The following is a 22,449-nucleotide window of genomic DNA, read 5'->3' on the forward strand; positions in this document are numbered from 1 at the left end:
TTCCTCAAACTTTGAAAACTTGCTCTTGGCACCTGTGATTTTTAAATCTTACATTTGTTTCAGGGTACAAACAATGTAACAGAACTCAAATATTGTCAATAATTTCTCAGATATAAAATTTCTAAGATTAAGTGTTCTGCAGCCTTCCTGATGGCTTAGGATTCATTTATGCTCTTCTGTATCTATTCAGCTTTACACATCAGTATTAGAAAGGGATGTTCCAGCTGAAACTTGCTCACTCAGACCTCACGGACAGGCAGAGAACTTTACAGATAAACATTCTCAGCCTTAGCCTTGCTACTAAACAAGAAACACCAAACCCTTCATAATGCCTAAAGGAGTCAGAAAAACGTATTAACTAAGGTATTGCCTTGCTTCAGCTACAGGAAAAAAATTAGTGGAGTGTTTTCTAAAAGCAGGAAGAGGGATAAAGCCCAGTGCTGCTTTACTGGGCCAGAACCGAGCGCTCTGACAAATGGAAGGTTCAGATCGATGGGAATTGTACACAGAACACTCTGCCAGGAGCACACAGGGACACGTGCAGGGCAAGGCCACAAGCTGCTCTCAGAAGAGCATTTCTGCAGCAGGGAGAGAAGGCAGGAGGGCTCTGCAGAGCTTTGGGGAGGGGGGACAGGGCTCGGGGGTCACTCACTGCTGGGCTCCGCGCTGGCCTCGGCCGTCAGCAGGGTCTGCACCTCGGGCTGCAGCTGCTGCAGCGCGGCCTCGCCCAGGGCCAGGGCCCGGCAGTGCAGCACCAGGGCCACGTCCCGGTGCCACAGCTGGAAGTAGCGGCACACGCGGGCGGCCTCGTGCACGCTGCCCTGCTCCAGCAGGGTCCCCAGCAGGGCCCCCAGCGCCGCCCGCTCCGCGGCCCCCAGCGCCGCCCGCGCCTCCCGGGCGGGCAGCGCCCGCAGCCCGCGGGGCTCGGCCGCGTCCAGCGCCGGCAGCCGCGCAAAGGAGAAGCGCTCAGCCAGGCTGCCCAAGCGCAGGGCCCCGGGGCACGGCTCCGAGCCCTCGGGCAGCAGCGCCCGCTCCGCCACGCGGCACTGCCAGATCCGCTTCTCCACCTCCTGCAGCTCCTGCGCCGCCACCCCGCGCTCCTTGGCCAGCCAGTGCCCCGCCAGGGTGAGCAGCAGCCGCCTCTCCACCATGCTGGTTGTCTTCTCCTGCCCTGAGCAATCCCGCACGTTGTCAGCCTGCTGCAGGAAGAAGCCTGCAGCGGCTCGGCTGCAGATGGAATGTCTGCTGAAAGTGTCGTCGCACTTCTGCCAGAACTCTGCTCTGGTCTGGCTCTGATGCCACTGGCCAGTGTCTCTTAAATGATGTAGATCTCTCAGAACCTGTAAAATCCACAGAGGTTTATCACAATTATCTTCCCAAGAAAGAAAACTCCAGCTCACACAGGACGGGCAGCACTGAAACACTGGATTTAGGGAAGTGCCCCAAAATGCAACAAGTCACAGAACTGGTTTGGGTTGGAAGGGACCTTAAAGACCATCTCCTTACACCCCCTGATGGACAAACCCATCTGTTTTTCTCCCCAAATAAAAGTGATTGCATACAAATAAAAACAGTAGGAGAATGAGGACAGTTGTCCTGCACTCTGCAGCTCAGCACTTACAGCCTGTGTGTTGGCTGTACTTGCATTTAAAATAAAAAATTACTTAAAAAAAATGAATGTTTCAGGAAGGCTGAGAAGTTGCATCCTGAATCCTGGCAGCAGCAGGAAGAGGTGACTGTCACCACGTGCACTGTACCTCCTGTGTGACCACGCTGTCCACGGGCAGCTCAGCCAGGGCTGCCACCTCCCGAGCCAGGCTGAACATTCCCCTCTCCTGCAGCTGCTCCAGAATGGAGCTGCACTCGCCCTGGAACGCCTCCAGGCTGCAGGCGGTCAGGATGGAGCGGCTGATGGAGATGGAGGCGTCCCTGAGGGCCTCACTGAGGGCACAGAGCCTCTTCAGGTGCGGGCCTGGCAGAAGAGAACCAAGAGCTCAGCAAGGCTGGGGCTGAGGCCCAGGGGAGGCCGGGGCTCCCTCAGGAGCCGGCCCTGCCGCAGGGCTGGGTTCCTGCTGTGCTCACCGTCCAGCAGGAGGGGCTCTGCCGCAGCCAGCAGCTGCAGGAGCCGGCCCAGCTCGTAGTCAGTGTGGCACTGCTGCAGCATCAGCTCCAGGAGGAACAGCGCCTGCGAGCGCAGCCACGGCAGCGGCACCGCGGGGGCTGCTCCCCCTGCGGCCCCCAGCTGCGGAAACAAGGGGGTCGGGATCAGGGGGGCCCTTCCCCGTGCTCCGGGGGGGAATGGAAGGGGCAGCAGCTGTGCCCCTCCTCGGGGAACAGGGAGCTGCCAGCCCCGAGCTGCGCTGGAGCGGGACATTGCACTGCAGGTACTGCTGAGAGCCAGGGGAGGTGGGAGGGCTGAGCAGGGCCAGGTAGAATTTATTGTTCCATCAATTAATTAACTGATGGAACAGGGAGCTGCCAGCCCCGAGCTGAGCTGGGACATTGCACTGCAGGTACTGCTGAGAGCCAGGGGAGGTGGGAGGGCTGAGCAGGGCCAGGTAGAATTTATTGTTCCATCAATTAATTAACTGATGGAACAGGGAGCTGCCAGCCCCGAGCTGAGCTGGAGCGGGACATTCCACAGCAGGTACTGCTGAGAGCCAGGGCAGGTGGGAGGGCTGAGCAGGGCCAGCAGGGCCAGGTAGAATTTATTGTTACACAAACAGCCCTGGCACTGCTGGGGAAGGGAACTGAGCTGCCTGAGCCCAGTGTCCAGGAAGGAAAACCATTAATGACAGGGAATAATGTCAGTTAGCAGGGAGCCAGAAACTGGGATGGAAAGGAAAGAATTGTTAAAGCATCTGCATTGAGAGACAGAGTGTTTTCACACACTGCTCCTCTTGGCACAGCTGCCCAATCCCAGCAATGACATTTAGAGAAAATTTATTTCCTTACGTTTGTGAGGCTTTCCTGAAATTTGTCCAGTTTGGTTTTAGCTTCACTGTATTTCTTACAGTTCATGCAGAGCTCATACATCTCCAGGATGTGCAGCAAAGGGGAATCCTTTAAGACACAAAACCAGATGATAATAAATTCCCAAAAGTACCCAATAAATAAATCATACTTTAAAAATCATCTATTATTTCATTCAATCAATGTAGAATTTGTCACCCTCAGCAGCAGAACAATGAAGCTTTAATTTATTAAAATTGCATGCAAGGTTGATGTAGGATCTAAAAATCTGTGATAACTGGAAGAATTTCCAACTTGACTGGGAATTTCAGTGGAGAGGCAGGTTATCCTTGGCACAAGCAAGACAGAGGGGAGTTTAAAGCCCAGAAGGTGAGACACATCAAATACACCCCTGAAACCACATCCCCTCACCTTTAAAAAGAGCTGGAAGCCACTCAGAAGTGTTTTGCTCTTCTGCTTCCTCAAGAGGACTTTCCAGATGACAGCAAGGTCCTGCAGGTCCCACTGGGGACCCTCTGCCCTGCCCTGGCTGTGGGCAGTGGCCTCAGCCCTGGTGGCATCATCCACAGAAGTGATGATCCACACACAGAGGCAGGAGATGAGGTTGGCACCCTGGAAATGCCAAAAGGGAGGGTTCACACCTCCCCTCCTGGTGGAAGGGGGCACGCTGGGCACAGCCACCCCAGAAACACAAGAGCAGCTGTGATGGCAGTGCAGACAGCCCTGGGGCAGAGACCTGGGGCAGAGCCAGCTGTGCCACCAGCTATCCCACAGGCCCAGGAGGGCAGACTCACAGGGCAGCAGAGCCCTGGGGCAGTGCCAGCTGTGCCACCACCCATCCCAAAGGCCCAGGAGGGCAAACTCACAGGGCAGCAGAGCCCTGGGGCAGAGCCTGGCACAGCCACCCATCCCCACAGGGCAGACTCACAGGGCAGCAGAGCCTGGCAGTGCCAGCTGTGCCACCACCCATCCCACAGGGCAGACTCACAGGGCAGCAGAGCCCTGGGGCACAGCCTGGCACAGCCACCCATCCCCACAGGGCAGACTCACGGGGCAGCAGAGCCCTGGGGCAGTGCCAGCTGTGCCACCAGCCATCCCACAGGGCAGACTCACGGGGCAGCAGAGCCTGGCACAGCCACCCATCCCACAGGGCAGACTCACAGGGCAGCAGAGCCCTGGGGCAGAGCCTGGCACAGCCATCCATCCCCACAGGGCAGACTCACAGGGCAGCAGGCTGCCAGCACGCTGAGGATGGGGGCCTGTGCCCTGAGCCCTTCAGCCAGCAGGAACCCGCAGGGGCTGGGCTGCTCCTGGCACTGCAGCAGCGTCTGGAACAGGCTCCCTGCACGGGCCCTGCCTGCAGCTCCTGCCTCAGCTCCCAGCAGCCTCCCCAGGGCCAGCTGCAGGTGATCCTGGACCACAGCAGGGAAATCCTGCAGCAGGGGAAGGACCTGTGGGGAAACAGCACCAGAGCCTTGTGAGGCCAGACAGGATGGGGCAGGATGGAAGCACTGAACACACAGAGACAAAACACTCTCCAAATTCAGTTTTTAGAACAGCTTTGGAGACCTGGAGAGGAAAAAGGCTTCTGTAGGTGTGAATTATTCTAATGAAAGCTCATCCTATTCCACAAAGGGAGCCTCAGTTCTGCTCTACCTTGTAGTGCAGCAACAGAGCTGCAAAGAGTCTACTCAGGTGCTTTTGTGGAGTTATAAATTCTTCAAAACCACAAGCAGATCCAAGCTAAAATTCTAGGTCTGCTAAGCACCATCTTACCTGGAATTTCCCACTTAGCTTCCTCACATGACTTTTCCCAATTGCTTTTATTGGAGTGTTTTATTCCTTTTTAAATCGCATTCAAAATTAAACTTGGAAAATTTGGATTCTCAAAAGTTTAAGTATCTTTACAAAAAAATTAATTTTTGAAAGGAAAGATGAGTAGCTTCATTAAAACTTACACTGAACATCTGGCAACTCTCCAATTAAAAAAAGCAGTAACTACTTGAGTTTAAATTAAATTTACAAGCGTGGCTGCAAGGGAAGGGCTACCACAGTCCCAGGGTATGAGAACCAAAACGCAGAGCTGGTGAGGCTCCTGCTGTCTCCACACTGGGACATTCCCTTGCTCCCAGACCCAGCTCAGTGCACAGGGAGCTCACCTGGGCCGGCTGGTAGCCGTGGAGCTGGGTCTGGATCAGGAACTGCAGCCACTCGTTGGACCTGGCACATTCCCTCAGGAAGGACGTGCTCAGCTCCAGGTTATGCAGCTTGCAGAACTGCATGACCAGGGCCCACTGCCTCCTGCAGTCACTGGATGTCCTGCACAGAGTTCAGAGAGCTGGAGTTTGCAGCACAGGCTCGGGTCTGGAGCGACCCTGGCACTGCCTGGGCACAGCCCTGGGGGCCCCTGCAGCCAGGTCCCCGTGCTGTGCTGCCCTCCTTGGTGTTATCTGGCACACAGAGGGCAGAGCTCAGCCTCCACCTCCTCCCAGCTAAGCAAACCCGGCTGCTCTCACCTCTTTATGCCTTGCTGCTCAATGGCATCCCAGAAGGCCTCTTCCAAGGAGGTCAGGACTGCTGCTGCTGCTGCCTTTTCACCATCAGCCAACCTTGTTAGCTTCTCAACTGTTTAAAAGAACACATTCCTGAAGTGCTATTGGGGTCAGAGCCGGGCCAGCATTTTCAGGAGTAGCTTCCTAGCTGGGAAAACAGACACCTGTGGCCCTGGTGTTAGAAATTCAACTTTCTAGAGTTATTTCTAGGATAAATTTACCCTAGGATAAATTTCCCCACAGCTTTGAACACCTGATATCCCTGCAGGTAAATGAAAGGAAGGAGAAAGGGGATTTGGCAATGGACTTTGTTTAACTCTCTGCAATGTTATTACAACTGAACCTCACTAGTATCAGTCTCAGGCAGCTGCTGGACAGTGTCTGTTAGATCCTGATACAGCCTATATCAGTCCTCCTGCCTTACTTGACACTACAGGATCAGAATGCACCTTTCAGAATGAGTAAAGGAACAGGAACAAAAGAACAAGGAAGCTCTTCCACGCTTTTAGTGCAGTGCTGAGCCCCCAGGCAGCCCCTCGCATCCCTCCCTCCCTTGCCAAGACACCCAGAGCAGCCACGCAAGGCAGACAAGGGCAGCCTTACCCAGGGAGTCCCTGGTGGGGCAGTGGCTGGAGATGAGGCTGGCAGCCCTGAGGGCCACCCTCAGCCCCAGGCTGTCCTGCCCCAGCAGCTCCAGGAAGCACACGCAGGCTGCAGCCACCGAGGGGACACCAAAGGAGCTCAGGGCCAGCAGCTGGGCCTCCCGAGCTGCCTGCTGGATCCTGCAGGGAGCACACACAGCTGTCACCACTGCACGAATGCAGTCAGCCTCCCTTTCCCAGATAACCCCCCAAACTCCCTCCCCAGGCAAACAAGCAGCTGTGGGGTTTGCTGAACTCTGAGCCATCAGTATCAGAGGTAACTGTGAGCCAAAAGTTTCATATTTGTAAAAAATGTGGGGATGAGAATGAAGGTTTACATGTGATAAGCAGAGTTTGCAATTTAACATGCTTATCAAAAACTAAAGGTAGCGGAATTGGTGTTATAATAACAAAAGACCCCCTCAGCAGCTGAGAAAGGCAGAAAGAGCCTTTGCAGAGTTTGCAGTCCACTGCAGCACCAGGAACCTGAGTCTGACCTGCAGATGGTGCTAAGAGAAAAATGAACCCAAAGGGCTTTCCCACAGCCGTCACTGAAATAACCCTGCATCCCTGGCTGTCTGTTACACCATGACTTCACATTAATGTATGTTTCCTTTTTTGCCCCAGTTTTACCTGTTTACACAAGAGAAACAATCTGTGTGGAAATGATGGAGAGAAACAGTGACTGATACACAAACCAGACAGAAACAAAGTGATTTGCTCTAATTCCCACACTAAACAGCAAGTTTCATGTATTCAAGCAAGATGTGTCACTTGACTGAACACCTGATTTTGAAGCTTCAGCCAGGACATTTAATTCTATCAACCTCCAGTGCATTTTTTGCCTTACTATTTAAACTAGGAAACGTCACAGAAAAGGGGCATCATGCTCCTACAAAGTCAACTAGGGGCTCATTTTCCTACAAGAGGAGCCCACCCATGTTTGATCAAAGCGGGGATCTTTTCCTCACTTCCTTTGTGCAGATTTGCTGAGGCGACTCCAAACCAAGCTCACCTCTTTCCAGTGCTATCTGATTTCTAACCCTTAGAGCACCGAGTGCTGCTGGGGAGGGTGGAGGGGCTCCCAGCTGGGGACACTCACAGCTGCCTGGGGGCCTTGCTCCTGGCCAGCTGCTGGCCCAGGAAGGTGCCGAAGGCGAAGGCGGGCCGGCCGTGCCGCAGGTAGAACAGGAAATCCAGCCTCTCCAGCACGGCGTGCCTGCTCACCAGCCCCGGGCTGGAGAAGTGGGGCAGCTGGCTCCAGGCATCTGGGAACGACACAGCAGCACTGTCAGGACACTGTGAATGCACAGCAGCAGCAGGCTCAGCTGCAGAACCTCAGGGGAGAGCCAAACGTGCTCCTCGGGCTCTAAGTCACATCCAAAACCACCCTGAAACCCCACTCCTCACTGGGAAAGCACAGCTCTATCACCTCAGCTTGCTTGGAAAAGAAAACATTGGTTTTCTATCTTATATTCAGATAATTTTCTGTATTTAGAAAAAGTTCTGCCTGTGAAAAGCTTAACGCGAAAATCTAGAATTCTAGTGCAAAACAGAATTTCAGTAGATTACACTATTTTTCTTGTGAAAGAAATGGCCTTTTGAGTAAATTTATCTGCCAAACAATTCCCCTGGAAAGTAATTTTCTTTAGGAAAGCATGGAACCCTTGGCAAGGGACATACCTGACACAGCCAGAGTGTTTGCTGACTGCCAGCCAAACAATTTCGTGGGATCAAAGGGCATTAATGACTGAAAGATCAGAAACAAAATAAATTGAGGCAGCTTAAGAATTTCACATCACTGTCCTGTAACTCTCAATTTCTAATTCTCATACCGTTACAAACATTATAAAATTGAAATACTGCAATTTCTGCACTATTAAACACCTTGCCCACTGAACACTGTGAGAACACCCCTCTGACATTCCAGCACTGCAAACTCACAGGGTGCAGAGAGCACCTGAAAAAGCAGCTCAGGATGAAGCTGTGAACCTCAGCTCCACATCCAGGATGCCAAAGAAATCCCTGGCCCCCAGCCCCAGCTTTAGCTGCAAACAAACCTCTCTGTCCTGGTGCCCTGCCAAAAGCAGTCTGGGTACCTGCAGGAGGTGGTAGAGAGAGATGTCAGGAGGCAAAATCCCATGAGCAGTGCAGGAGGGAAAGAGAGCAGCCTTGAGCTTGGGGTAAGGGGTCAAGGCCATCTTCAAGAGCTGTGGATCAACTTTCTTGAGAGGTTTTTCTGTATCTTCATTCTGAAGGACCTACATTGCAAGCAAGCAAAATTAATTAGGAGGAAACTGCATTCAATAGCAACAAAACAATTTTGGGGTGTCCCAATCTACCCCACATTGGGAATTTGACAACACAGAAAATACCATCTTCTTTCCTGTAAAATGCTTTTCAGTTGTATCAGACCCCAGCACCTGATGCTGCAGGTGACTGTGCTGTGGATCAAGACACTCTGGTCACCCCCTCTGCTCCAGCAATTTTCTGTCCAAGGGGGCATTTTTCTATCACAGCCATGATAGGAGCAGCAGGACAGGGGGGTCAGAGGGGTCAGGGAGTACCTGGTCAGGGGGGTCAGGGAGTACCTGGTCAGGGGGTCAGGGGGGTCAGGCAGTACCTGGTCGATGCCCCCAGGCCCATAGACTGTGGTGGCCAGGGCCAGCAGGGTCCTGCCCTCCAGCAGGATGCTGCTCACACCCCCCTGGCTGCTGGGAATCAGCATCTGAGCATTGGCCAGACTGGCCTGGAAAATCATCTTGGGATCTTAAAAGGAAAAAAAAGTGAAATTTAATTCCATGTAAAACCAGTATTAAACGATTAATTACACATTACAGCTGTCCTCTGCCTGTGAAAAATGCTGAATTTTCTACTTTTTGTTGCCCATTCTGCTTTCCCTCACTTTGCCTATAAACACAATGAAGATGAGCTAAGGTTTACCAAGCTTTGCCCACACAGACGGGCTTGGCCTGAGCCCCACAGTTTAGCACTGGAGTGGTTCAATTCTTTATCCTACACTGACCATGCTTTCTAAAAAAGCTGCACTTGGGATTAGTTTTGTCTTTTATTGATGTGTGACTCTGCAGAAGATGAAATGTTTTAGAAGCGCAAGGAGCTAGGGGCACAAACTGTTCTGGTTTTCAGTAAAGCAAACACACAACCCAAGGGCAGAGAAATCAAAATGCACCACAGGGACTAGAGGAAGGTTTAATTTTAATGGGATGTGTGTCTTCTCATGAATTCTCCTTCTGCTCAACCTGTTGGCAATGTAACTGAACTGGAGGAAAGGATGGTCACACACAGAGTGATCCTCACTCCTGTGCAGTCTCCAGGCCTTTGAGCACAGCTCCAGCAGGAACTACAACCCAGATTTCAGAGATGAGGAGGTGATGGACAGGGGGTTTGCAGCAGAGCAGAGGTTTAATCCAGCTGTGCCAAGCCCTGGGCTAGAGCAGGAACATCAGCCCCCTCTGGAGCAATTCCTACCTCGGGGATTGCTGGCAACCCCTCTGCACTGCACCAGGAACTCAAACCAGGGATGTGCTTCCTGCAGCTCCTTGTTACCCAGGACAGGGCAGTTTGAAGGGGTTAAACTGCAAATAAATGAGCAGCACAGTGAAAATACAGCATTGGAAACCACTGCTGTGACACAGCATTAAAGACTGGAGCATCTCATGGGTGTTAATACCAAATACAAGTGGTTAGACAAACAACCAGAAAATTATGTACTGGCTTTTTTTTCTGGTCCACTTCTACATCTCTGGTAATTCCAGTGTTAGACTGGAGTTAGAGCTCAGAAATTCTAATTGCCAAGTAAGCATTAAATGGGAAGTATTCATATAGCTCCAATAGCTAATACTGGTACCACCTTCAAGCCCCAACTAACCCTAGATTAGGGGGAAATCAGCAATTTCTTTATCTGTGAACATATCAGGAGTCAACTCACACTTGTGCTCAAGAGAGTTTCTGAATTCTGTAAATTCGGAGTTTCTGAAGAGCAACTTGGCTCATTCAGGATTGTACTGCTTACAGCATTATACTAATTACAGCTGTAATTGTTTCCTTTCACGACTGACACACAAATTAATATTAAGACAATCTGAATAAAGCTTCAAAATACAGCTTAAAATCTCCCACACTGCCCCAGAGTTTCTGGTAAATGACACTGCCAGGGCTGAGGAAAAGTCTCCCCACCAAGTCTTCAAATTGTGTTTCCTTCTTTAAATCTTTAAATTTCCTTCACAAATCCCTTGTGGGGTTTGAGGGATGGGAAGCATTCCTACCTGTAATAGTCCAGGTAAGTGTACAGCAGGTACTGCAGGCTGTGCTCCAGGCAGTGGAGGACAAACTGGGCATGGAAGTCCAGGCCATTGGCAGAGCTGTATTTTGGAACAGGGTGAGGATTCTGCAGGACTCCCCCCAGGCACGACAACCTCTGGAGCAGCAGCTCAAAATCTTCCAGCTCAGAAGGGACAAAAATGCCCTTTCTGTCAGAAAAAAGCACAGACACTGATCACACAGCTCTCCTTGACAAGTTCTGATGGGTGTTTCCAGCTCACAATTAGAGCAGGGATTAATTCCCTGCTAGGGCAGACACAGAGTGCCAAACTCCATCTGCCTGTGCCCCAACAGCACTGTGGTGACTGCAGGGCACTGCCCAGAGCGAGGTGTGACCAGGGAAATGCTCAGCATTTCCTCCCTGGCATTAAAGTGGCATCAGGAATGTAACCCCTGAAACATCCAAGGGCTGAGGGAGGAGTGCTCCTGCTCTCCTGGCTCTTACTGTTGGCAGGTAAAGTAGGAGACTAAAATCACATTTATCAATGGATTTGTGCTGTTTCCAAAAAGAGCAGTATAAAAACTAGTAAGTACCAAGGATTTTATTTCTGATTTTGGCTTCACGCAGGAAGGAGAGAGAAGCCTTGGGGCCCCTACCTGGCCAGCTTGTTGAGGATGTCCTGTCTCATGTAGGGGCTGCACAGAGTGCTCCTGTCCACGATGTCAGGGCTCAGGGGGGGCCAGGCAGCTCTGCCACATGGAGCCTGGCTGGGCTCTGACTCCTCAATCCAGGAACAAATCCTCAACCAGTCATGCTGGGCTGTCAGGTGCATCCAGAGCACCTCAGCGCTGCAGGTCTTGAGTTCTGCATTTCAAAAAGGCAAATGGATGAAACCAGCACACACAAACACTCCTGAGGGAAATACTGGTGTTTTCTTACACAGAATTGTGCAATGGTTTGGGCTGGGACCTTAAAGAGCATCCAGAGCCATGGGCAGGGACACCTCCCACTGTCCCAGGTGGCTCCAAGTCCACCCAGCCTGGCCTTGGGCACTGCCAGGGATCCAGGCCGTGCCCACCCTGCCAGGGAACAATTCCTGATTCCCAAAATCCCATCCAGCCCTGCCCTCTGGCAGTGGGAGCCATTCTGGGTCCTGTCCCTCCAGGTACCTATTTTTAATGAACAGCTGCCATGAGATCAAGGGTATTGCTCCAGCTCTTGGAGCCTCACGTTGGCAGAGCTGGAAGCAGTTCCCCGGGGCAGAGGGCGGCAAACCCCTCTCCACAGGAGGAGCCCAGACCCAGGATGGAACAGGGTGGAACCCACCAGGAAGGAACGGGGTGAAACCCACCGGGATGGAACGGGGTGAGCCCCACCAGGATGGAACTGGGTGAGCCCCACCAGGATGGAACTGGGTGGAACCCACCAGGATGGAACTGGGTGGAACCCACCAGGAAGGAACGGGGTGAAACCCACCGGGATGGAACGGGGTGAGCCCAGACCCAGGACAGAACGGGGTGAGCCCAGACCCAGGATGGAACGGGGTGAGCCCAGACCCAGGATGGAACGGGGTGAGCCCCACCGGGACGGAACGGGGTGAGCCCCACCGGGATGGAACGGGGTGAGCCCCACCGGGATGGAACGGGGTGAAACCCACCGGGATGGAACGGGGTGAGCCCCACCGGGATGGAACGGGGTGAGCCCAGACCAGGATGGAACGGGGTGAGCCCAGACCCAGGACAGAACGGGGTGAGCCCCACCGGGATGGAACGGGGTGAGCCCAGACCCAGGACAGAACGGGGTGAGCCCCACTGGGAAGGAACGGGGTGAGCCCCACTGGGAAGGAACGGGGTGAGCCCCACTGCCCCCACGGTGAGTGACACACACATGGCCTCTGTGGCTGTGCCCACAGGTGCCAGTGCAGCCCCATGGCACAGCACTTGCCTTGCTGTGCTTTCCAGGGCAGCAGCACCATCTCCTGCAGCCGCTGCTCCCAGCAGAGGGCCCAGCTGAGGGTCACTGTGAGCCAGGGCGCCCTGGGGCTGCCCCGGCCCAGATGGGAGCCCAGCACTGCCCGGGGCCCAGAGAGCTCCTGCTGCCTCCTCCAGCTGCTGCACCTGCAACAACGGGCAGGGCTCAGGGGGCTCAGCAGCACCTGGGGAGGGCTCAGCAAAGCCCCCAGCCCGGCATGCCAGGGGGACTGAGCTGAGCTCGAGGGTTCAGGAGTAAAGAACTGCCTGTTTTTCCAACAGATTATCAGTATCATAACAGTTTTACCATTATTTAACTGTAAAATTATTTTCTAGGTTATTTGGTTTGCTGTATTAGAGACATCATAGATCAAAACCAGAGCAAACATCTGATCACGAATAATTGAGTGGTAATTCTAATATTATTATTAAAAATGCTTCCTTTGAGGCAGAAGAGCTCTGCCACCCCCACAATAGTTTGTCATGACTCACACAGCAGTTTGTCACGAGAGAACATGACAGCAACTGCCACAGAAATGAGAAAATTACTCAGTCCCCATACTGACTCTGATTTCTGCAAACACCAGTGTGAAATTAATGACATTAAATTTGTTAGTGCAGTAAATCCCACAGAATGTAGAATCCAGCACATTTTAAACCCCATTAATGCTATTAATTAATGATTAAAATTAATAACCCACATTACCTGGAGAGAGACTGAGTCTCTTTGTTTTCCTGGAAGGATTCTGAGTAGAAGCTTTCAACCTGATGCACAAAGTCAATCATTTTCTTTTCTTTTTCAGAAAAGTAATTTTCTTCTTGTAAGACTTTCACCTTGAATTCAAATTAGAGTGTTACCTCCACCTGTTAAAACATTACCTCCAATTCCCCCCAGTCTTTATCTATCTTTAATCTATTCAAGTTGTAAACCATCCTGCAAGTGCAAACAATTAACCAACTGCAGGGAAACAATTCTGCAAGCAGAGGGCAATGCACTTAAATGACAAGGGGACTCCAGACTGTGAGAGAACCAGATGAGAGCAATGAATGACACAGGAACAGCTCTGTAGTTTAACTGCAGCTGCAAAGGGACAGGGATGCTCCAGGAATGCCACCAGGAGGCTGCAGGTGCAAGGCTGCCTCTCTCTGCTCTGAAGGTCAGTGCACTCAGGGCTTTCTTGTCAGACTGAGCTTTTTTCTGACCCAGAGGTGGGGCAACTGAGAGGTGTTTAATAACTTTTAATCCATTTTCAGTCTCATAAGAAGGGTGAGACAATACAGATGTTATAATTCATGGCCTCACAATCAGAAGCCAACTATTTCCTAATTACATTACAAGTGCTTCTTAGTCTATCAGCTTTTGCCACACCATGCTGTAAATACCTTAAAACAAATTATCTAAAATTACTCTTCATAAGTCCTACTGCAATACATCTTTCATAATTCTGTTTCTCTAGAACATCCAGTTTTATTTGTAAGACTATCCTTTGAGACTTATTTCCAGTTCCATTTCTTTCTCAACAGTATCTGTCCTGTTCCATAACATCTCTAAGTCAGCATTTCTTATCTCAAAGTTTACATACAAATACACCATATTTTGTGTGACTATGTGAGCCATCTACCAAACTCTGAAAGTTTTCTACAAATCCATTTCCCAGAGTTTCCCTCAGCACAAACCCAGGCCAGGCTGCAGGGCTGGAGCCTTTGCTGCACTCACCAGGAGCTCCCTGACGTGCCTGTCCTGTGTGTGCAAGCAGATCCTGTGCAGCTCCTGCTTCACATCCAAGCCCTGCCACAGAGAGACACTGGCTGTGAAAGGTGCCCACAGAATGCACTGAACAGATTGAGAATGGACACAGCTGCTTCCCTCCAGAGCACACAGCCCTGACGAGCAGGCTTGTGCCCGCCCTGCACCAGCTCCTGCAGGGACGTCCCTGCTGTCCCCAAACCTTGTGGTGCCATCCCAGGGATGTCCCTGCTGTCCCCAAACCCCGTGGCCCCATCCCAGGGATGTCCCTGCTGTCCCCAAACCCCGTGGCCCCATCCCAGGGATGTCCCTGCTGTCCCCAACCCTGCAGTGCCATCCCAGGGATGTCCCTGCTGTCCCCAACCCTGCAGTGCCATCCCAGGGATGTCCCTGCTGTCCCTGTGGCCCCATCCCAGGGATGTCCCTGCTGTCCCTGTGGCCCCATCCCAGGGATGTCCCTGCTGTCCCCAAACCCTGTAGCACCATCCCAGGGATGTCCCTGCTGTCCCCAGACCCTGTGGCCCCATCCCAGGGATGTCCCTGCTGTCCCCAAACCCTGCGGTGCCATCCCAGGGATGTCCCTGCTGTCCCCAGACCCTGTGGTGCCATCCCAGGGATGTCCCTGCTGTCCCCAAACCCTGTGGCCCCATCCCAGGGATGTCCCTGCTGTCCCCAAACCCTGCAGTGCCATCCCAGGGATGTCCCTGCTGTCCCTGTGACCCTGTGGCCCCATCCCAGGGATGTCCCTGCTGTCCCTGTGACCCTGTGGCCCCATCCCAGGGATGTCCCTGCTGTCCCCAGACCCTGTGGTGCCATCCCAGGGATGTCCCTGCTGTCCCCAAACCCCGTGGCCCCATCTCAGGGATGTCCCTGCTGTCCCTGTGGCCCCATCCCAGGGATGTCCCTGCTGTCCCCAAACCCCGTGGCCCCATCCCAGGGATGTCCCTGCTGTCCCTGTGGCCCCATCCCAGGGACGTCCCTGCTGTCCCCAAACCCTGTGGCCCCATCCCAGGGATGTCCCTGCTGTCCCCAACCCTGTGGTGCCATCCCAGGGATGTCCCTGCTGTCCCTGTGTCCCTTCCCCAGGCAGAGCCACCCTTTCTGTGCTGCTCAGCCAGCACACATTCCCAGCCAGGCTCCCTCACGCCAGCCATTCCCACTGCAATCCCCCCTGTTTTCAATCAATCCACCCCAGGAGCTGAGGCTCCCCGTGCCCTGCACAGTCCCAAAGCAGAGTGAGCACCCCAAACACCTCTCACCATGTTCCTCAGCAGCTCTGAGGCCTCCCTGGTGCTGCCCTTCAGCAGGCAGTCATAGACCAGGCTCAAACCTGTCTGCATAAACTCCTGCAGACTCTCAGCAGGGTGTTTCTGCCTTCTGAAGAAGATTTGGGCCTCTGGTATTTTGTTGCTTAGGATGGCCTCAGCAATCACTTCCTAAAGAGAAAAACATAGAACACACTAGAGCATCCCTATGCTGACTTTCTTCTCCAGTACTTTAAGACATTTCCACATAAATGATCTCCTTATATAAACTTGCTGATTTTCACCTCTGGAGTCAGTTTTTCCCATTCTTGGCTCTCTTCTATCTCAGGCAGGTCCTCATCCAGCTCAGCTCCCTGCCCTGGGGTCACTGCTGGGTGAGGGTACCTCCTCAGGAACTTCCTCAGCTTAATGATGTAATCAGTCAAAATATCTGCAGCCTTCTGCAGGAACTCATCAGGCTCTGCCAAAAGCATCCAAGACTTCAGTGAAATGGGAATGAACAGGCAGGATTTTATTGTTTAGCAATGCTGAATTAATACATGTGCTGATTATGATTAATAAACAGAGGGAAGAGCACATCAGCTCTGTCCTCTGTGCAGGCAGTGACAGCCCAGCACCCTGTCAGGACACAGCCACAACCCCACAACAGAGCTCCCTGTCCTCAATGAGGGGTTTTTCTGCCCAGGGATCAGTAAAGGAGAACTGAAATTTTGTATTAGTCCCACCAATTATTAGTCAGGTAAGTCCAATCTAAAACACAGGGATGAACATCATTCACTCCCTTAATTCTAGTATTTTTATGTTAATCCCAGGCAAAATCAAGCTTTTAATTAAAAGAATTAGCAGTTCTTACTTACTTAAACGATGACACACATTAGTAGGTATGACCCAGCAGGAGTGATCTTACCCTCTGTGTGCACAAAGATTTCCTCCAGCTGCTTGGTGAGGAAGGTCAGGGTGAGGTTCAGCAGCTGCTCGGAGAAGGGCTTGCTGTGAGGCTCCATATCATTGGCTTGGATGGCTGAGCAGAGCAAGTTTAGAGCTGGCCTGAGCTCCTCCAGATCTGCAATGGGTCCAGAAACAGCTCACACATCATCAGCATCCTGCACTGAGCCAGGGGGAGAGAGGGTGAAATGAGCCTCTGAGCAGCTGAGCTTCTTCACTCACTTCTCAGGTAGGACTGGGAGGCAGCACCCCCAGGCTGCTCAGGCCCAGGGCAGGCTGCAGACAGACTGAAAACACTTCCTTTGCTTTTCAAAAACAAGTCCACCGTGTCCAGCTGGCGATTCTCCAAACCTGCCTGCACAAACAGAAGCAGGACAATTAAGCATGGATTTACACCCATACACTTGCTGCTGGGATTCTTACTCCAGCCTCAGTGACACACACAGGAAACCAGAGGGGATTTAAACTCTGTGAGCAGCACCTGCAGTAACAAGGTGACCTGCCAGGCTCCTCAGCCAGGCTCTGCTCCAGCCCTGCCCTGGATCTCCACACAAAAAATGCTATTGCAGCAATATGAAGTGAATACTATGAGAATCAGGACTCTGAATAAGCTTACAGCAATTTTATAAGAACAGCACAATAAACACAGAAATCTAGTTCCAAGGATTTCTTTTCATAGCTAACATTTTGCAAGGGGACAAAAACTGCTGCAGAAACTGGCAAAATTGCTTTTGGGTTCATTTAAGAGGGAATTTTGAGCGCTGCTTTGTTCTCTTTTATTAATGTGCATTCACTTTGCTGCTGTACTTCTTCCTTCGAGTTACTCATCTGCTTGGGGTTTTGCTGTTTATTCAATAACTAAACCACTTTCTTTTGCCCCTAGGTTTGAGGCACACTTTTAATTGTGTCTAAACCCACACTGGCATTGCCAAACTGCATTCAATGCTTTGAATACAGAGTTTGTTTTTTGCAGGACAGCTTGCAAACAACAGGCAGCTTTCCTCACCTCGAGGGCATGGATGGGAATGGAGCACCTCTCCCAGCCATTGAGGTGGCACAGGGAATCCACGACCCCAGCGCTGCCGAACATCATCAGCCTGGTCAGGAACTCCTCCTGAGTGACCCCAAACAGGACCAGGGACAGACCAAGCTCTGAACGACACAACCAAGCCATTATTAAAGGCACAGCAGCCCCTTTCTGGGCAGCAGCATCTCTACCCACTGCTGCTTCCAGAACAGTGAGGCAAGGCTGCAGCGGCTCCCTTTGGGTTTCCCCAAGCGGGACCACGATGGAAGTTACCCACCAGCAGCCAGGTAAAACACTAAAATCCCCTAAAGCAGCTGTCTCAGGACAGTTTGTGAGCCCTCACCTGTCAGCAGCAGACACAGTGGCAGCTCTGCACTGCACTCCACATAGACACTGCTTCTGCCAAAGTGGGAACACGTCACGTCCTGGGACTCAAAATCCCAGAGCGCCAGAGACAGCCCCATGTCCTGTGCCTGCAGCACAAACACAGCCTTGGCTCCAGTCACCAGTTTGCACTCCAGTTTCACCGTTTCCTGGGCTGCTCCCACGGGGATTTGTGCCCACTGCTGTCCTGCACCCCCAGGCTGGCCTTGGAGCGCTGGGGAAGCTGCCCATGTGACAGCCCGGGGCACAAAGGCCACCATCCTCTCTGGATCCTCGCAAACTTCAGGATCGTGATCTTCCAGATGGGTAAAAAACTGATACCAGGGCAAATTCAAGTCGTTCACCAACTCTGGAGAGCCCGGTGCTCTTCTTCTCCTGACTCTGTCCCACAGTGAGGATAGGTGTGCCTTCCAGGACCTGCCCAGGGGACAGAGTCACCTCAACACCAGGAATTACCCCAGGAACAAGGCAGGTAAAGCTTTCTCAGTTCAATAAAATGCACTTAGAGCTCATCAAACCCATCCAACATCCTGCATTTTAAGCTTACAACAGCCTCTTTATTTACATTTAAATACCCCCTGCAGCCAAACTGAGTGACCACAGCCGGATCAGCTGACAACATCCATGTCCAGCATTTTCAGTGAAAAGTTTTCTTTTCCTCACAGAAAATGCCAATTAAAAGATAGTAGAACAGACAGTTATAGATAGTTATATATAAATTATATTTATAGATAGTTATAAATAAATTATAGTTATAGATAGTTATATATAAATGTTGTACTATTTTTAACTGATAACAAATAGTTATCAATTAAAAAAACGTAGAACAGAATTAACTCCAGGACTGACCCTTTCTCATCTATACACCAAGTCATAACTGACATGCTTTATTATTATCAATACTCTAAGACTCACAGGTGACCCCAAAGCAGCAATTCCTGTTTGGAAGCTGTCCAATGCCACACCTAAAGCTGTCCTGGTCCACCCCAAGTTCAAAACATTTACAGCAGAATGGCTGATTTTACCTGTCCCAACTACACCTGAGAAAACAGATCAGCAGTTTATTATCAGTGATGCAGAGGAGACACAGGCCGGCCTGTGTCAGGAGCTCTTCCCTCCTGTACCTGTCTGTGCGGAAGGGCAGCGGCAGGAGCTCCATGCTGTGCTCAGAGCTGGCCAGCTCATCCTCATCCAGTCCCTCTGCAGGCTTCACCGGGAGATTTTCAGGATCTCTCTTACAGAGCAAATGTTCAGGGAACTGTCTGTAAAGAAATAAATATGAAATTTCACCTTGCTCAGATGATTTAAGATGTTTTTTTCATGTTTAACTCCTCCAGGAGCTCTGGGGGCAGTGTTCTCTCAGGGTAACAGGTGAGCCATCAAAACCTGATGCTCCTTCCTTTGAGGTGGACACCACCTCTTAGTTACCAGCTGGCCCTAATTCACCAAGCTGAATCAGTACAGCTGTACCAGCACAGTTTGATAATTCCATACCCCACAGTACTTCTAAAAGCTTCTACCACCCACCCCTGGCACTGAGAGCACCTCATCTTCCTGGAAAAAATATGAAGGGCAAGACAAAGTTTATCTGCTTGTTAACAGACAGATTAAAATAAAGAGATGTTATAGACACAGCTTCCTTTGTGATAGAGAATAAACTGGAGCAAGCAATGCAAGGACGATCTTTAAACAAAGAAGGAATTTCTGCTCTAGCACAGAAGTCAGAGCTAAAAGCTGCCAGCACCCCGGTGAGGACAGGCACAGAATGCAGGAGCTGTGAGGGTCAGGGAGCCCGCAGCCCTCTCCTGGGAGCTGTACCTGAAGTAGGTGTTGAGCTGCACAGCCAGGGCCCACTGGCAGCTGTTGGTGACCACGGCCGTGCTGAGGTCAGGAGACACGGCCAGGGCAGCCAGGGGGGACACAGGGGCTGGGCCCTGCCCCTGCCCAGCCCCCAGGGCCACACCCACCCTCCCAAGGGTGGCACCATCACTGCAGTCAAATATGTCTGCAAACAGCATCAAAGAAAAGCCCAGGCCTGGAGGGATCACCAGAGCAGTTACACAGCAGGGGAAGGGGCTGGGGTTTGGCTCCAGGAGGAGGGAAAGACAAGAGGATTTCACTGTGCTCTGACGTGCCAGAGGAGGTGAGCAGGGACAGGTTAATGGCAGCAGCTGCTGGAGCTGACAGGCCTGAGCCCCTGCTCATCCCAACACAAACCCACCTCCCAGGCTCCCTGGGAGCCTGCAGATCATTTCTGGTTTAATTTAGCCGTGAGGTGACAGCAGAAATCAGCCTGTTACACACAGACCCATGAATCAAACCCCTTAATGAAACCCATAAACCCAGGTCTGTAGTGGGAAAGCCTGCACACACAGCTGTGGAACTTCTCTACAATAACCAGGATTTGGCTGCACGACCCTCTCTGCAGGCACCACTTAAACATCTGTAAAGAAATTTCTGCTCAGCCCTGACAGCAGAGAAAAGCAGCTTTGCTCTTCCAGATGATTTTTCCCTGATCTCTCCTGCAAAGGATACAAATCCAGCCAGCACTGTCCAACAGGAACAGGATCCCCCTGCAGAACTGGGAGTCTGCAATCCTCCCCACAGCTCCTGGAGGCAGGGCCAGGGGGAAGCAGCCACAGGGCTCTGGGGCTGAGCCTTCCCCAGGAAAGGTCAGGTGCACAAGGAGAAACTGGTTGAGCAGAAGTTTGCACTTGTTGTTTCCAAAAGACAGAATCTTCACAGAGGAAATTGAAGGCAGACCTGTAAATTTAAACGTATTTAAATTTCACATTACAGCCAGATAGACTTTTGATTTGTAAAGGAATCCCAAGAAAATAACAGCTCAAACTCATTGCCCCAGTTCCCATCCTAACAGAAGTTGGGGTGGTTGGTTTTAAATCTCACTTTCTGTGCCAGGGGCACTAATTCTAGAACCATTTCCCAAAACTTTTTATGTGGCTTTTTCAGTGGACAATACTATGAAGAACATTAAAAAAATCCACACAAAATAGGATTTCAGTCAGCACTGAGAAGAAAAGCTAAAAACTTTGGAAATAAAATATTTTAGGAAGGGAGACTGTTTAAGAACATGTAAAATACCAAAGCCTCATTCTAACGGCACACTATATTTGCTAATCATAAAATACAAGGTTAAATGTTTAATTTGTCTTTGCAGGGTTATTGATGAGCCTTGTCTCCCTTTTCTTCCCATCAGTCCCAATATTAAAGTTAAAATTTGAGAGAGCAGGGTCGCATATATCTTATTAAAATTCATTTTTAACTTTGTATCATTAAAAAATGACCCTACAAGAGTTTTATTCTTTCTGGCAACGTCACCTTTGAACACAGAAATGTCCCCATTATTTTTCAAGCCCATGAATCCTGCTGATCCCATTGGATCAGTGGGGAGGTAACTGAAATTCCCTGGTGCTCCATCCCACCAGGAGCAGCAGAACCAGAGCTGCAGTATTTCACACATGGCACACATTGAAATTTACTCACTGATGTTTTTAGCTTCAAGGAGCTTTCTCAGCGTCTCTGCCTCACAGCTGTGCAGGGAATTGGAGTTGTGTTTTCCATCTTCTACACTGAACTCATAGACAAACAGGTCATGGCTTTGAGCAAGAGCCAGGAGCTTTGTCTTGGTGGACTGTGAACCATCATCTTCCGAGCTGTCCCACAGGAAGCTGAAGGGGAAACATTCAGAGAGGTTATGGCTTTATTCCCTCTCCCCATTTCCCACTCTGACCATTCTGGGTGTGCACTGGCAGGGGACAACACCTCAGCACTGAAAGCCCTGCTGCCACCCTGGCCCTCCCAGCACTGAACTGCTCCATCCCTGGCAGGACAGAGCCTGAGGAGCCCCAGCTCCTGCTCCTCCTCCTCTCCAGGATAAAGGGGTTCCATCCTCTCCATTTTTCACTCCAGCCACCCAGGACACCAGGGATGCTCTGCTTCAGGAGAACACCAGCACAAGGGAGAGCAGAACACACTGTCCATTCCAGACTTTTCCCTGGTTTTTGGGCTGAGAACCCCTCCAGGTGTGTCACACCTGCTCCGTGGTGATGGGGAGGGGACAGAGAGCGACCAGCTCAGCACGGGGCAGGGCAAACCAGAGAGCAGAGCCCTGTGACAGCCCTGAAACACTGCCCAGCCCCGGAATGTCCCAGGCCAGGCTGGACACTGGGGCTGGGAGCAGCCTGGGACAGCGGCAGCGTCCCTGCCATGGCAGGGGTGGCACTGGGTGGGATTTAATGTCCCTCACAGCCGGAGCAGCTGGGGATTCTGTGTGACACAGAACATCCGGCTGCTGCTGCCGCCGGACACTGCAGATGCTCAGAACTAAGGTGCGGGTTTGGCTCGGCACGGAAGCTGCCAAAGCAGATGTTGGAGCCACCACGCGTTAAAGCCACCATGTGACCGCCGAGTGTCACCCGGGCTGGCCCCGGGCTGCGGGGGAGGCGCAGCACTCGGGGCACTGCGGCGTGAAGCAACAGCCCGACAGACAGACAGACAGACAGACAGACCCTTCTTGTTTGCTCTGGGATCACATCCGGTCGGACGGACAGACACCACCCGGCCAGACAGACAGACACGACCCGGCAGGACGGGCAGACACCACCCGGCTCCCAACGGGAGCGCTCCCGTTGCGGACCCGCAG

General features: G+C 51.7%; 1 protein-coding gene across 3 annotated transcripts in view; it reads right to left on the reverse strand.

Moving 5' to 3' along the window:
- Positions 1-22,449, reverse strand: part of SPG11 (SPG11 vesicle trafficking associated, spatacsin) — a 30,441-nt gene that overhangs the window by 7,161 nt on the left and 831 nt on the right. For all 3 annotated transcript variants that reach the window (XR_008535066.2, XM_054642323.2, XM_077185604.1), the window contains exons 2-30: positions 21,291-21,475; positions 20,322-20,549; positions 19,605-19,791; positions 18,911-19,048; positions 17,746-18,203; positions 17,382-17,527; positions 16,598-16,730; positions 16,338-16,493; positions 15,715-15,890; positions 15,425-15,601; positions 14,136-14,207; positions 13,125-13,252; positions 12,393-12,565; positions 11,105-11,312; positions 10,453-10,656; positions 9,656-9,762; positions 8,790-8,935; positions 8,266-8,427; positions 7,850-7,916; positions 7,269-7,434; positions 6,129-6,307; positions 5,490-5,598; positions 5,133-5,292; positions 4,197-4,424; positions 3,385-3,585; positions 2,956-3,063; positions 2,083-2,242; positions 1,758-1,972; positions 653-1,340 (exon numbers count right to left, since the gene is read on the reverse strand). Coding sequence is in view for 2 of the 3 variants with exons in the window: in XM_054642323.2 (XP_054498298.2) it covers positions 653-1,340; positions 1,758-1,972; positions 2,083-2,242; positions 2,956-3,063; positions 3,385-3,585; positions 4,197-4,424; positions 5,133-5,292; positions 5,490-5,598; positions 6,129-6,307; positions 7,269-7,434; positions 7,850-7,916; positions 8,266-8,427; positions 8,790-8,935; positions 9,656-9,762; positions 10,453-10,656; positions 11,105-11,312; positions 12,393-12,565; positions 13,125-13,252; positions 14,136-14,207; positions 15,425-15,601; positions 15,715-15,890; positions 16,338-16,493; positions 16,598-16,730; positions 17,382-17,527; positions 17,746-18,203; positions 18,911-19,048; positions 19,605-19,791; positions 20,322-20,549; positions 21,291-21,475 (5,465 nt within the window). In the remaining variant the exon portion in view is untranslated. The remainder of the gene's footprint in view (positions 1-652; positions 1,341-1,757; positions 1,973-2,082; positions 2,243-2,955; positions 3,064-3,384; positions 3,586-4,196; positions 4,425-5,132; positions 5,293-5,489; positions 5,599-6,128; positions 6,308-7,268; positions 7,435-7,849; positions 7,917-8,265; positions 8,428-8,789; positions 8,936-9,655; positions 9,763-10,452; positions 10,657-11,104; positions 11,313-12,392; positions 12,566-13,124; positions 13,253-14,135; positions 14,208-15,424; positions 15,602-15,714; positions 15,891-16,337; positions 16,494-16,597; positions 16,731-17,381; positions 17,528-17,745; positions 18,204-18,910; positions 19,049-19,604; positions 19,792-20,321; positions 20,550-21,290; positions 21,476-22,449) is intronic.

The sequence above is a fragment of the Agelaius phoeniceus genome, chromosome 13 (genome assembly GCF_051311805.1).
Source record: "Agelaius phoeniceus isolate bAgePho1 chromosome 13, bAgePho1.hap1, whole genome shotgun sequence".
NCBI lineage: Eukaryota > Metazoa > Chordata > Aves > Passeriformes > Icteridae > Agelaius > Agelaius phoeniceus.